The 15,707-nt window shown below is 43.5% G+C and overlaps 2 protein-coding genes across 4 annotated transcripts in view; one reads left to right on the plus strand and one right to left on the minus strand.

Annotated features, from left to right (window-relative positions):
- LOC147458875 (uncharacterized) overlaps window positions 1–7,874 on the plus strand; it is a 48,532-nt gene extending 40,658 nt beyond the window's left edge. For all 3 annotated transcript variants that reach the window (XM_086510290.1, XM_086510289.1, XM_086510291.1), the window contains one exon: window positions 7,708–7,874. The gene's annotated coding sequence lies outside the window, so the exon portion shown is untranslated. The remainder of the gene's footprint in view (window positions 1–7,707) is intronic.
- A 3,490-nt stretch (window positions 7,875–11,364) lies between these two features.
- LOC147458876 (pentatricopeptide repeat-containing protein At4g18520, chloroplastic-like) lies at window positions 11,365–15,610 on the minus strand. The gene has a single exon (XM_086510292.1). The coding sequence runs from the start codon at window positions 15,394–15,396 to the stop codon at window positions 13,192–13,194; it is 2,205 nt and encodes a 734-aa protein (XP_086366418.1). The 5' UTR covers window positions 15,397–15,610; the 3' UTR covers window positions 11,365–13,191.
- Window positions 15,611–15,707: the final 97 nt, after the last annotated feature.

A 15,707-nucleotide genomic window follows, 5' to 3' on the forward strand; every position in this document is an offset into this window, starting at 1 on the left:
GGCCTCACAACTGAGAGCATCTAGACGCAGAGTCTGAGAGTGAGCGCCTGCATACACTCTTGTACTTTGAACACAGATTAATACAAAAAGAAATACCGAAAGGGGCGCCAATCTTTGGGGCCAATATCTCTAGGCACGGAACTCCGCCGGGTCAGTGTCGACTCAATTGTGAACTGTAATCTGTTTTGAAGTGATTATTTGTGCTGTCGCACTAGATTCTCGACTTGGAGTGTCCAAGTCTGTTACAGTGGTATCAGAGCACGACCGATTTCTCTTCTACGCGAAATCCGAATCCCTTTTACGCGGCACTTATGGCTTCAGGCAAAGATCAGTCCACTTCCTCTGCATCTGGAGGTGCGGGAAGAGATCACAACGAAGATTCACGCGAGGAGTACGGCCCGCCTCGGCCTACTCAGGCGAAGCTCGAAGAGATGGAGTGTCGATGATTGATCGGCGATGCGACAAAGATGATGCTTATTTTTGCGAAGGACCCAAAATTTGCAAAATATATGAGTGAGACCTCTTTCGATGAGGTGCATGCGCAGTGGCGAAAGACCACAGTGCCACCCCTCAAACCGGCCATGAAGGAACCTCCTACTCTGAGGATGTACACAGAGCAAGAATTAGAAGAGGTGGTTGATGCACAAATTGCTTAGCTTTTTGACGCGCAGAACAAAGCTAAAAAGCACGACAAAAAACAGAAGAAAGGCGCTGACTTCCCGGGTTATTCGGGTCGTTAGTCTACATTTGAAAAGGCAAGAAAGCAAAAGAAGCGTGTTCGATTTGAAGGAGTACCCAATTCTTTTTCTTCTTCTTCTTCTTCTTTTGACAGTTCTTCTAGCTCATATGACTCGAGCAAAGAAGACCGAAAAGGCAAAAAGCGAAGCAAAATTCAAAGCTTCGGAAAGGGCAAGAAAAAGGCAAAGAAGTCTAAATCTTGCCCCATGGTTGACAGTTCTACAGAGGACTCGTCTTGAGATAGTTCAGACTGTGACGACAGCAGCTTGTATGCAAAGAAGAAGAATTTTTATAAAGCCAACCAGTATGACTTTCTGGAAGACAAAAGGAAGAAAGTCCGAGAGTTTAAGGAAGGTGGACAATCAATTAAATTTGACACATTTTCTTGTTATAGAGATGCTTCGAAGGCTTTGTCTTTTATACAGGAGTTTGACATAGCTTTCTTAGGAGGGCGTTACTCAGAGCACTCTAAGATTCGGAGAGCTGCCTCTTATTTTAAGGGGAATGCTCGAACTTGGTGGTCTCGCTTCTCTTAAACAATACAGTGCCAATTAAATGGCTGAAATTCAAGAGGCTTTTTATTTCTTCATGGCTGACTCGAGAGTATGAATGCGACATACGAACTGCTTGGAACCATCTTCGGATGACCAAGATGGATACAGTGGGCGCTTATTGCGAGAGATTTTGGAGTTCTTTTCTACCCGCTTCTTCATTTAAGAAGATCTCGTTCAAGGAACAGATTGAGCGGTTTACCTTGGGTCTTCCTATAGAGATCCGAGATCTGTGCTTAGAACAAAAGTCAGCTTCCATTCAGGAGTGATGAGTTGTGCGAAACGGGGTTTTGCCATCCACTTAGGTAGTTTGACCTACCCCACAGATGAGAGCATGACGCAAAGAGCCGAACAAACTTCGACAAATGAAAGTAGAAAGAGGAAGATCAACCCAGAAAAGAAAGAGAAGGATGCACGAACCAAACTCACTCCTCAAGAGAGGGCTCGCTACATCAAGGAGGGGAAGTGCTTTGGATGCGGGGAAACTGGGCATATCTCCGCGAAGTGCCCTAAAAAGGCACAGAAAGAATAGAACGACAAGGACGACGAAAGGCCTGAGAGTTCGGGAGCAGCTGAGGATCGTGGAAGAAAAGGCAAGATGAAACCAGGACTGGTTCTAGATTGCGTGGATACTGATCCGAGCACGATGGACGAGAGTACAAAACTTTGTTGAGCTTGGGGCAAAGTGAAAGACCAAGAAGCCCTGATCTTCTTTGATGGAGGAGCCAATGCCAACGTCATTTCACCAGAATTGGCGGCGCAGCATGAGATCACTCCCGATCGGATGGGACCACTTGCAGAGGCAGTTTTAGCGGCACCCGGCAGGGACGTAGCCATTACACCTGTCATTGGCAAACTTCGGTTGCATTGTCAGGGGTATTTGGGGCATGAGGACTTTTACATAATGCCTCTGGAAGGTTGTGATGTTCTCTTGGGACTTCCCTGGTACCACAAGAACAACGCCGTGGTCGACTATTGAGCGAGGAAAGTGACTTTGACCACAGAGAAGGCAGAACCATTGTACTTGATGCGAAACTTAAGGGCGAGTCTTCCCCTATTGTATCAGCTTCGGCCATTTCTAAATTAACGAAATCCAGTCTGTTTGTTTACTCGATCTTTTTGAAAGAGTTGAGTGATGAGGATAGGGCAAATATGTCTGAACTTGATAAAGAACGCCAAGATTTTCTCCATACTCATGCCGATTGCTTCTCAGAGGGCTTGCCAGGCGAGTTATCACCGGCTTGTCCTGAAGATCATACCATTGATCTGATACCTGGAAGCACACCATGGAACCGGCCACCTTACCGTGTGAACTGAGCCCAGAACGAAGAGATTATGAACAAGTGAAAGACCTCTTGGAAAAGGGTCTTCTCCAGCCTAGTACTTCACCGTACTACTCTCCAGTGTTGCTCCGTATTACTCTCCAGTGTTGCTGGTCTTGAAGAAAGACGAATCTTGGAGAACGTGCATCGATTATAGAGCTCTCAACAAAATCACCATCAAGAACAGATTTCCGATTCCTAGAATCGATGATATACTTGACTGACTTTAGGGATCATCGTGCTTTAGCAGGATCGACTTGAAAAGTGGATATCATTAGATCCGAATCGCGCAGGGAGACATCTACAAGACGGCCTTTCGGACGACTTTTGGGCTATTTGAGTTTTGGTGATGCCTTTTGGCTTAACCAATGCTCCTGTGACATTTAAGCGGATGATGGACAGGATTTTTCGGAAGTATAGACTATTTGTTGGCACTTTCTTTGACGACATCATTGTGAGAACATTTGCTTCAGGTTGGATGTGGACGAGTTTGTGCGCAGTTGCTTGGTATGCCAGAAGGTCAAGTTTGACAGGCATAAAGCACAGGGATTGTTACAACCTTTACCCATACCCACCCGCCCATGGGAAAGTATTGCAATGGATTTTATTTTTGATCTCTTGAGAACACATAGTGGTCACGATGGTATTTGGACTGTTATTGACAGATTTTAGCAAGCAAGCTCATTTCATTCTTGTGAAGAAAACAATAAAGCCGGATCATTTAGCAAGACTGTTTATGGCCCATATTTTTAGATTACATGGCATGCCCGAGACGATTGTCTCCGGCAAGGACCGGAGATTCACGAGTTTGTTTTGGAAGGCGATCTGGGAGAACATTGACACGCGGTTGCAGTTCTCCTCATCTTTCCACCCGCAGACTGACGGGCAATCTGAGATTGCCAATTAAGTGGTTTTAGATTTATTGAAGTCTTATATCTCGAATCAAAAGATTCAATGGGAAAAGTATCTACCTTTGGTGGAATTTGCCTACAACAACATGATACACTCTTCGATTGGGAAGGCGCCATTTGAGATTATTGAAGGTGCTGTGAAGGTTCCACCCTTCCTAAGCACGAAAGATAAGATTTTTGAAGCTGATGAATATACGCGCGACTTAGACACGGCTTTCGCCAAGGTCCGTGCTGCTTTGCAGAAATCTCAGGAAAGACAGAAAAAGGCAGCACATCGCCATCGTTGCGATTTGAAATTGAAGAAGAATGATTGGGTGCTCTTACGTTTTGAGAAGGCATGCCTCAGAAAGGAAAAGGGAAAGGAGATGCTTTTTCCAAAGCTTAGTATGCGGTACTACGGACTTTTCCAGATCTCTGAAAAGATAAATAATGTCTCCTTCCGACTGAAACTGCCGGACACTTGGAGGATTTACAATGCATTTCATGTGAGTCCCTTGAAACCTTTTAAAGGGGATGTGCTCGAAGATGGGGAGCCTGATGAGCAACCCGAAGTGGAAGAAAACGAGGAGATCCTTGTTCCTGAACAAATTTTGACACATAAGGACAGAAAGAATAAGGATAAAGTGAGAAGGCGGTTCTTGGTTAAATTCAAGAACTATCCTGCATTGGATGGGAGTGGATGGAGGCGGAGGACCTAGCAGATACTCCTAAAATTGTGAAACTTTACCTTGAAGCTTTTGGTTTAGCATAGTCTACTCCAAATGAACCTCGAATTCAGCTTGGCCAGAGATCCGATGCAGTGGGTTGCACAAGAGGGGAGTTACTCCACTCCTTTGTCAATAGATGCCTTGATTTTTGAATACTAGAGTCACTGATGTCTCTTTGAGCTTCAAGGATACTAAGAGCTGACAGTATTCTGCTGTATGACTTTATGAAATGGAATTCCCGAATATGAAATTGATTTGTTCTTGACTTGTTTTGAGTGTAGGAACTGATAGACGAAATGACTTGCAACATTTTGGTCTGAATGATCTCGAATAGACATGGTTGCAATAGGGGTTAGTCAATTGGGCATCTATGAGGTCCTGAGTGGATCTAGATGCGATTGCTAACTGCATTGTTGATAAATCATGGTCCAAGATCCGAATCAATGTTAAATGTAATTTGTCATGTGATGTCCTGTGATGTCGTGTGATGTGACTGTCGATTGACACATGTGCTAGATGTGTGTTCCTAGTGTGTCAATACTAACAGTCAGTGTCTGCTAAGCCAGTTTATGGCCTCTGTGTGTTTTGCAGACGTAATGGATGGCGATTACAATGCTTTCAAGAGGGGGGTATGTCACAATTTGGTGACGAGGCTGTCCAGTACACACATTGCTCCCGCATAGACAGCCCTCGGAGACCCGAATTGCTGACGTGGTAGATTCCGTACGGACAGGCCGGAAATTGCGGCGCATTTTACGGAATTCCGTACATGCTGACGTGGCACTGTTACGGCGCAGCTTTTGTTTAGTTCTTGCTTTATTTTGTTACGGACCCAGAGAGAGAAGCTCTTGCTTTATTTTTGGCGAGAGAGAGAGAGAGAGAGAGAGAGAGAGAGAGAGAGAGAGAGAGAGAGAGAGCTCTTCTACTTTATTTCAAAAGCTTTTGATTTTCAGCTTTTTGGCTTTGCTTTTAGCATCGCTTGTAATCTTTAAATATGTGGGCAGGGCCTCACAACTGAGAGCATCTCGACGCAGAGTGTGAGAGTGAGCGCCTGCCTAGACTCTTGTACTTTGAACATAGATTAATACAAAAAGAAATACCGAAAGGGGCGCCAGTCTTTGCGGCCAATATCTCTAGGCTCGAAACTCCACCGGGCCAATGTCGAATCAATTGTGAACTGTTCTGAAGTGATTATTTGTGCTGTCGCGGTAGATTCTCGACTTTGAGTGTCCAAGTCTGCTACAACATTTTCAACGGGAGTTCGTACAGTGCAATTCAGCGGGCTGTTTTCAGCAGTAGGGTGTGTGTGTGTGTGTGTGTGTGTACTGGGCAGCCACGTCACCAGTTTGTGATAGATGAAGTTGTCTGTAGATCTCGGATCATAGAGTAACAATACTCGTGTGTTGTTAAGAGATCCCCAGCTTTTTGGGAGCTGACGCTTCCCTTTCTCCATTTTCGTATTCCCTTGTACATCAGGAATAAAGTTTCAGCTCGGTGGACTGGGTTCATTCTTCGTTTGTTCGTTCTTCGAAGATTCTTGTTCCTTTTGTTGTTGCTGAACAGGCAGTCAAGCTTCATATGTCCTTTCTCTCCCTTGTAGAAACATCTTCCTTCTTCCTTGAATGCTTGTATGTGGTCGGGCAAAAGATATTTAAGCCACTTATTGGTGCCCTCTGGCTTCTTAGACTGATCAACCTTGGTTGCCATGATCGTCATATACCACTCTTTTTCTTGCACGGTAGTTTTAGTAGAGTGTAGGTCTTACACAATGATTGGTGACTCCATGATCCATTGAAGGGTATCATGAAGATACACCTTCATGCTCTTATGAAGTTGTGGTTGTAGGCGTGGTTCAAACTTTCACATCTTTTCCTCGTCGGAAATTTTAATGAAAGGGGTGACTTTTAGAAGAACCGACCAATATTTGTCTACATAGGCCGTGAATTTTTGATGTTCGTTCAGGTCGAGCCACTCCCATTTCTTCCAGATATCCTTCTCGAAGCTGGGCGGAAGGAATTGTTCATAAAATTCAGCCTTGAACCGAGTCCATGTTTTGGCTTGAGTACCTTCCAGAATCTTTGTCAACCACCAATTGCTTGCCGTCTCCGTGAGATACATCCCAACATGATGCAACTTGAATTTTTCGCTAAAGTTTCTATTTGCAAAAGCAACTCCAAACTGTTTGATAAAGGACAGTGCCTTGGAGATCTCTCTGTCCAGGTTAACTGTCAAACTTGGGGTCCTTGTCGCCAGATTTGAAAACTCGCATCCTATGATGACAAATTTGGGCTTCCCTTTAGTGTTATGTAAAGTAATAGTAGGAGCTTTCCTCTTAGAAGAGGGTTTAGATACTGTAGAGGTACTGTAGTCAAGAGAGTATGATGGGGAAGAGATATAGACATCTTCTGTGTCATTGAACAGAGTGAGTTCTTTTTCTTGGCCTTTGCCCCAGCACCTCTTTCTGCGTTTTTCTCGTGTGGGTTGTTACCACTAGTAGTGTTTTCTTAACGCTCATCGGCGCCTATTAATACCTTGCGGTTTCTTGACTCCCTCCAAAACCTTCTGGACATCTGGCAGCATAAGGAGCTGCTGCAATTTTGCAAGTTGAGCTTGTACTTGCTGAAGCTCTTCTTCAACGATTCTCCCTTGGCTCGTCATGGTTCTTCCCGTTCCTTCTGAGAATCGTCCTGCTTTAAATAGAACTTGACAGAGACATAGAAAGGAGAAGATCGACATAGTGTTGGGGACCAGCAGATGGAGTGGTTAGATGGGCATGCCTTGTGAGCTCACATTGGATGAGATAAAGCATCTCTCTCTCTCTCTCTCTCTCTCTCTCTCTCTCTCTCTCTCTCTCTCTCTCTAATGTGGTTGCTGTGCCCACTAACAATAAACACCTGCCTTTGGTTCGTGCATAGCATTGCTGGCAATGTCTTCTTGAAGGTCGCCTTCCCCCAAGCTGCTGTTAGAGCTGTTTGTTAAGATGAAGAGACCTAAACAAACTTTTGGATTCTGTCTAGTAGCGCAAGAACATACATTAAACATATTGATATGCTTTTTAACAATCGTTGCTCCGTTGGTGAGCATCCCACACGGCAGAGCTGGGTGGCAGCTGGTGCCAGCTTATGTGAATCTGGGCTCATCCTCGATTCATCTAGGTATTTTATATATAAGGTGTCTATTACTTCCTCTGCTAATATATTCCTTGAAGCATTCCAGATATAGGAAATTGTAAAAGCGAATGCCGCATTAGTCCCTTTCGGCAAAGAATTGGCTGCATCTCAAGACATCAAAATCCTTGTTGTGACCGACAGATTATTATGTTTTGATTTAGAAGAGAGATTAGTTTGTAGAAAGCCTTGATTGATTTGTTACAACATTTGTTTAACATTTTTTTTTTTTCATGAAGCTCTGGTTGACATAATGTCTTTTCGTTTTCAATTCATGGTACTATATATCTTCTAATGGCTTACATGTGTAGGAACTGAACGTGAAGCAGGACAAAACGCTAAGGAAATTTTTTAAGGACAAAACACTAAGGAAACTCTAAATGAGGAGAAAAGACTATGGGAATGACTGCACATCCTTTTTATAGAAAGTGCAAAACTTTTTGACCTTCCAATTTCATAAGACTTTTAGTTTTCCTCACCACCGACTATCATTTTTCTTTTAGTTTTGGATGTTTTGAAGGGAATGGGTAGGACCTAATGGGGTGAGTAGAATAATTCGTCTGCAGATCAATTTTTATTTGTCCCATTTTGAACCATGTAATGGCATTGCAGTTACGTTGACCAGCTTGATGGCTTGAAGTGATGTGGTGTTAATGTGAGTCCGAGTTTCTCTTTAATGGTCGAAGTGTATACCGAGCAGTGGCAAATGAACTAAATAAACCAGGCTAAGACAGCCCATATAGGCTTAGCAAGGAAGGGTTTTCAAAAAATTTCAATTAAAGTGGGGACCATCTGCGTGGGCAGAACCCGAAGCACAACCTGGTTTGTCTTGGGCTCGCAGATTGTCAAGGCAATGTGGCCATGCATACGTGGTGAGAGTAAGAAAGCCCAACACAAGGTTTTGACATGAAAGGGATTGCCAAGAAGATTGTGTTGGTAGTAGTTAATACATTTGGAGTGCAGCCACTTCGCAAAAATTTGTGTTTTGTTTGTTTGGACGCTGAATTCTCCTTCAAGAAGGTAACCATGCGGTTTATTTGCGAATTTGACCTTTGATTGATAGGTAGATTTCATTATCGCCCTTGAAGGTCAAACATGACCTATGTTCAAGAATTGTGGAAATGAGCTTCGCAATGTATTAAACACATTAGTAATTTCAAATCAACAAAATCTAGCATCATGTTTTTCATAATCATCAATGTATTGGACATGCAAACACTATCACAAAGCTGTCATGTGTAGAAGAATTTTGCTAGGTTTTAGATATGTGCACTATTAATGGCAGATAATTAGCATACGAATCCGTTGCCCTATAATTAGTAGATATGTTGGGGATAACCATTTCCATGATTTGAAGTGCTCATTGCGAGCTCATGAAAGGTATTCCTTCCGCTCGCACGCTTTACCCTTGTTTATCTTTGTAAGAGCTTTGGTCCAAGTGGGATTGCTCTCAGAAGATGCATAATCAACCACACCCCTTGTGCAATGAAGCATCTACCCTCTTAACATCCTGTCCATTTGAGGAATTGTGGCCTTTTTCAATGTAGTCTCATGTCTTTATTGCAAAGTCAGAAATTTTTGGTTTTTTGTACCACTGTTCATTCAAGTGTATGCATTGTCTAATTGGGAAAGGAAAATTCTCTCTTTTGGGATTTGGTAAGCTTCGAGGTCTTGTTGATAGTGAACCTACTGGCCTTATCGTGTCATTTGATGTGTCATACACATAAATTCAACCACACCCCATTTTCTTGATTGACTATGACACATAGTCACGTAAGTTTTGTGTAAATATTTTCTCTACCTTAGAAAGAGTCTTCTCCTTTTTTCCATTGTAGACATCTTGCAACTTTGCATTTTCTATGCTCTCTTCATATGTGATTTTCTCTCTTGCTATGGTAAAGCTATCGTGTAATTTGGAAAGTTCAAAGGAAATAAAAAAAAGATTTTTTTGGCTTCATCATTGTGAAAGTAGGGAAGTGCAATATACCTTCCATATCAGTTGGCAAAAAGTGTGAAGGGATGCACACCATTGCAATAATCTTTCCCTAGCTCTTGCTCTTCATATGTTTTTGTGCCCATTCTTGTAGCCTGGATTCTAATCCTATGACAATAGAGGTGGGTTTGGTAATCCTAGCCAAATGTGTAACAAAAATGTCGCTCGCCGGTGTAAGAGGAATACTTACTTTGGTCTCTTTATCAACCATAAATGCATAGGGACAAAAGTATCATTATATGATTAAATCATTGTGAAGTACAAGCTGTACAGGCAGTAAAGACAACGTATTTGTTGGTTGCTTGTAAGATCACCCCATTTGTTGGTTGCTTGTAAGATCACCCATAAGCCTACCATTTTTGAAGGTTTGAGTTTGATTACACAATAAATTTGTAGACCCTCTTCTTCTTTCTTGTAGGCATTGTTCAACAAATATATTCAAGCCTTTACTTGATGGTTTTCATCTCACACTACAAAGAAGTCATTCGCCATGTGTGACCACCTTGGGTGAGAGCAAAGCTTCTCGTTATGCTTGCCAACTTCCTTGAGCGCCCCATGCACAATATATATCTCTTCTCATTAGGCTCTTGTCTAGGCAAGGACTCTTAACACGAAGAACTCTCCCAACCTTGGCTAATAGTAGCCTGAGTTCGATCCTACCCAAAAGTAGGGTATTTTCACCATCAATTGCATCTCCTTTGGCTACGAAGGATGAGAAAACTTTACTGATATTTGTCATAGACGAACTCTTTGCTGATGAGTGTTCTAGTGCACATGAATCTTGGGATGTGTTGGAGAAAATTTTGGAGCCAAAACTAAACAAAGCAAAGTGAGCGTAAAGAAACAACTATACAAACTAACTATGGAGGGTGGTGAGGACATTGAAGCCTTATCAACAAGGTTAGTAGCATTGTCACAAGATGACTTATATAAAATGTAATGTGTCTTTCTTCTAAGTTTGGCTTCTAGCTTGGCTTTGATTGAATTGCAAAGATTGCACTTGGAGAACTCACTTGTCTTGCTCAAGAGACATGTGGGTCCTCTTTATTCCAAATGCTACCAAAAGGAGACTGTTGCTTTTCATAATCCCTTTGGTTCAATGCTATGTTGATTTCACTTAAAATATCTATTTGATTTTGTATTGATGGAATTACAAATTGAGTTTTCCTTGAGGGATGCATCTAGCATTGTTCTACTTCTATGTGGGATTTTCATGGAGTTTTATCCACAAATTCATGGAGTAGGGCTCTTGTCAGACTAGTATGTTGAAGCCCTCTTCGTAATGTAAATGTGTCTTGATGCAAACCATTCTCAAACTTTTCCTCATAATAATAAAATGACGTCTTTTGTATTCCATGAAACTCATACCATGCTCTACAACATACAATTTAGCTCCATTTAGTTGCATCATCTGAATTGTTCAAATTCAAGCAAGAAAACTTTGAATTCAGTAGGCAAGGTAGTTTGAATCCAAGAGGAAAAAATTAAATTAAAGAAAATTAGAAGCTAAATGGGCTAATCTAAATTGACTCAAATTGCACCACCCTACCTTGGACAAGTGCTTGGAGAAGCAATAGAGCATAGGTCGTTAACAACCTTGTATCAATGTCCCAAGCTTAGCTTGCACAAATGTTTGACCTTGCTTCTATTGATGTTTCCCCTTCTCCACCCTTAACAAACCTAAGGCTCATCAAATCCCTCCTCCATTGAATCCTCTCTTTGAGTGACCCCTTATAGCCCCTATCCTCTTTTCGCCCTTTGTTTTCTTTCTCCTTGGCAAGTGAAACAAAAACCCTCAACAAAACACCTCATAGGACGCTTTACAAATGCCTGATGCTAAGAAAAGCTACCTGGTCTAAGCTATTGGAGGGTGGTTAGAGAAAAAATATAACCTAGTTAACTTGAGGTTGACACGAAGCAAAATAGAGAGGCCAAGCCAATATACTCTAGGACAAGAAAACACAAGCAGATCCATCAGCATCATAATTGGGTGCACTTCTATTATCATGTCTACCACCACCACGCCTTCTGTGTTGTTCCTCCTCTTACAACTTAGCCTCGTGCTCAAGCTCCTTTTGCAGATCTTTGATTCTCCCTCTGTCATGACGAAGTACTCAAACAGCTCAGCGCCATTCTCTTTGGGGCTTTCAGCAGATGTTTCCTGCTTCTGACTCTTCTGGGTGATGTCAATAATGAATTCTGCTAACACTTTGCTAGAACCACCGATGTTGGCTTCCAGCTCTGTGCAGACCTTCAAAAGGAGGGACAAGTACTCTATTAAATCTTTCAAACCATTGTCACCATTTTGCATGCCAAAAAGCATGTGTGAGCAGAGACTGTTGAAAGGTGCAAGATGGCAAGCCTTAGACTCTTGGCCATGCAATTTGGCTCAAGGGCAATGGCCTAGATCATGCCAAGCAGCCATGTCCGGAGGCCTGAATGCTGAAAAGGCCTTAAGCCAACCAAGTAAAGCAGCGTGGGTTTACATCAAGGGATATGGTATTGTGGTTTGAGACTACATGGTTGACAAGCTAGTTTGTGCTTGCAGGTGCCATTATCAAATCAGGACGTACCGATTTAGGAGGTGCATGAAGTGCTACTGACACAAAAGGAGAGCGCTAATAGAAAAGAAAAGGAGCCCAAAGGCCCTGGGTGGAGATTTGGGGGTTCAAAAGAGGACAAGCAGAAATGAACAGCAACCAATGGAGCAAGCATGTAGCTATCTTGTTTTATCCACCCCCTTCATATCAAGCCATCTCTATGCTTAGAGAAAAATACTCAGGTTGACATGCGGATCCCTACCAGGTTTATGTTGGGCTCCCTGAGTTGTCTGCACTGGGAGGCAGTGACAGAATTGCATGCTCACAAACCAGGCAAGGAGAAAGAGATAGCTTTGATGAAGAAGTTGCCAATAACCAAGACCTCTCTACAAGACTAGGTTGTTCCCTGGATTTACATGTGCTACTATGTTTGCGTTATGACACATGCATGCATGGGTACTCCTTTGCTTGTAGGTACTCAAAATGAAGCAAGCATGTATCCATGGTGGTTAAGGTCATGGAGAGAGAAGGAATATGAGTTATCTGCTCTCTCTCGCGGGGTTGAAAAAGGCCTCTCTTGGAATTGTTGCTACAACATTAAAAACTTCTCCTCTCTCCTTCTTCTTATGGCCTTCACTGACTCCTATCCCATATTGCCTGCTGTCTGTCTGCGTAGTGACTGAGAAGGTCTAGCTTTCTGCCGCCCAGCCCGTCTCCTCAATGCCTTGGCGTTATCTTTGACTTGATGACCCATAGCATGGCATCTTAGACACTGATTAGGCCCGGGAGGGACCTCAATCCTTAGTATTCTTACAACACTCATCGACTCAAATGAAACAGACTCAAAAAAACTCGTATAGAGGGAAACTGCCACCTTTACACAGGGGACATGTGACTGCTGCAACAGGGATACACTGTTCTATCTATGCATATGAGTGCAAGAGAGAGAGAGAGAGAGAGAGAGAGAGAGAGAGTCTAGATAAAAATAGGGCATAGATGCTGTGCAAACTACTTCTCTCTCCATTTCTTTTTTCTCCACAATCTACGCTCCACATCTCAAAACATTCCAAAATTCTGTTTTTTGCATTCCCAATAACTTTCAGGAACTCCTGACAAAGAATCTCATTGTGAATTTTTTGGCCCATATCAGCGTCTTGTGTAATGCCACATCTTTCGAAATGTAAACAAGCTTTCGAGACCAAAGCATAGGCAAGGCTTCATCTCTTTGCCCATGTCAACGTCTTGCATAATGCCATATCCCTTCACGATGTAAGCATAGCCTTCAAGAGCAAAGCATAGGTAATTTCATCTGGAGAGACGCCCTCACTTTGCATTTGATGAAAACAGCGCAGAGCTTTGTGGCCCTGCCCCTGTTCGGCATATCCTGCAATCAGTGCATTCCAAGAGACAACAATCCGAATGGGAAGTTCCTCAAGCACTTTTTGTGCTTTCTGAAGCACACCACATTTGGCATACATGTCGACCAAGGCAATGCCAAGCACGACATCTTTTTTCAACAGCCCCTGACTAACAATATCATCATGAAATCTTTTGCCCGTATCAGCATCTTGAGAAGTGCCACATGCTTTCAAGATGCAAGCATATGTGATTGCATTTGGAAAGACACCCTTGCTTCGCATCTGCTGAAAACAGCCCAGCGCTTCTTGGCCCTGCCCCTGTTGAGCATATCCCGCAATCAGTGCATTCCAAGAGACAGCGTCCCAGACAGGAAGCTCCTCAAGCACTTTCTGTGCTTTCTGAAGTAAACCACATTTGGCATACATGTCAACCAAGGCATTGCCAAGCGCGACGTCTTTTTTCAGCATCCCCTGACTAACTATATTATCGTGAATTCTTCTGCCCATATCAGCGTCTTGTGTAGTGCCACATGCCTTCAAGATGCAAGCGTAGGTGATTGTATCTGGAGAGATGCCCTCCCTTTGCATCCGCTGAAAACAGCCCAGTGCTTCCTGCCCCTGCCCCTGTTGGGCATACCCTGCAATCAGTGCATTCCAAGAGACAACGTCCCGGACAGGAAGCCCCTCAAGCACTTTTTGTGCTTTCTGAAGTACACCACATTTGGCATACATGTCGACCAAGGCATTGCCAAGCACGACGTCTTTTCTCAATAGCCCTTGACCAACAATATCAACGTGAATTCTTTTCCCCATATCAGCACCTTGCGTAGTGCCACATGCCTTCAAGATGCAAGTGTAGGTGATTGCATCTGGAGAGATGCCCTCACTCCGCATCCGTTGAAAACAGTCCAGTGCTTCCTGGCCCTGCCCCTGTTGGGCATATCCCGCGATCAGTGCACTCCAAGAGACAACATTCCGGATAGCCATCTCCTCAAGCACTTTTTGTGCTTTCTGAAGCACACCACATTTGGCATACATGTCGACCAAGGCAGTGCCAAGCTGGACGGTTTTTTTCAACAGCCCCTGACTAACAATATCATTGTGGATTCTTTCGCCCATATCAGCGTCTTGTGCAGTGCCACATGCCTTCAAGATGCAAGTGTAGGTGATTGCATCTGGAGAGATGCCCTCGCTTTGCATCTGCTGAAAACAGCCCAGAGCTTCCTCACCCTGCCCCTGTTGTGCATATCCCGCAATCAATGCACTCCAAGAGATGACATTCCGGACAGGTAGCTCCTCAAGCAGTTTTTGTGCTTTCTGAAGTACACCACATTTAACATACATGTCGACCAAGGCATTGCCAAGCTCTACATTTTTTTTCAACAGCCCCTGACTAGAAATTTCATCGTGAATTCTTTTGCCCATATCAGCGTCCCGTGTTATGCCACATGCCTTCAATGTGCAAATGTAGGTGACTGCATTTGGAGAGATGCCCTCTCTTTGCATCTTCTGAAAACAGTCCAGTGCTTCCTGGCCGTGCCCCTGTTGGGCATATCCCCCAATCAGTGCATTCCAAGTGACGACGTTTCGAGCGGGAAGCTCATGAAGCATTTTGTGTGATTTCTGAAGTACACCACATTTGGCATACATGTCGACCAAGGCAGTGCCAAGCACGACATTTTCTTTCAACAGCCCTTGACTAACAATTTCATCGTGGATCCTCTTGCCTGTTTCAGCGTCTTGTGTAATGCCACACGCCTTCAAGATGCAAGTGTAGGTGATTGCATTTGGATAGATGCCCTCTCTTTGCATCTGCCGAAAACAGGCCAGCGCTTCCTGGCCCTGCCCCTGTTGGGCATATCCTGCAATCAATGCACTCCAGGAGACGACATTCCGGACAGGAAGCTCGTCAAGGACTTGTTGTGCTCTGACAAGTTCACCGCACTTGACATACATACTGAGTAATGTGTTGCCTAAGTATGTGTTCTTTTCAAGTAACCCACTATAGCGAATATCAGCATGTATCCTACTGCCTTGGTACAAATCCTTCTTCTTAGCACAGTCTTTGAGCGAGTTTACAAAAGAAATACTCATTCTCTTCCTCTCCATGTTTGCTTGTGCAGCGGATACTGCTGCTTTCTTGGCGCTGCTCTGTGGACACGAAACTGGTGGTGCTTCTAGTGAAAACGAATCGAATGTGCGTGCAAGTGCAGAGGTTCTTACCTTCGGCACATCGTTCCATCATTGTCGATTTTTGTTGAGACTTTTGCATCAGCAAGCGTTTGAGACGTTCCATTTGAAATGGTGGAGACCTTTAGCGTGATAGCACAATGTGCATTTGGCAAAACCATAGAAAGTAATGGTGGAGACCTTACGCTTGATAGCACAAAGTGCATTATGTTTACGAGTGCGTGATCCGT

This window comes from Adiantum capillus-veneris, chromosome 4 (genome assembly GCF_014529385.1).
Source record: "Adiantum capillus-veneris isolate H3 chromosome 4, ASM1452938v2, whole genome shotgun sequence".
NCBI classification, from domain to species: domain Eukaryota; kingdom Viridiplantae; phylum Streptophyta; class Polypodiopsida; order Polypodiales; family Pteridaceae; genus Adiantum; species Adiantum capillus-veneris.

Bases quoted from the DNA above. Each gene is read 5' to 3' on its own strand.
- LOC147458876 (XM_086510292.1), bottom strand. From the start codon at position 15,396: ATGGAGAGGAAGAGAATGAGTATTTCTTTTGTAAACTCGCTCAAAGAC.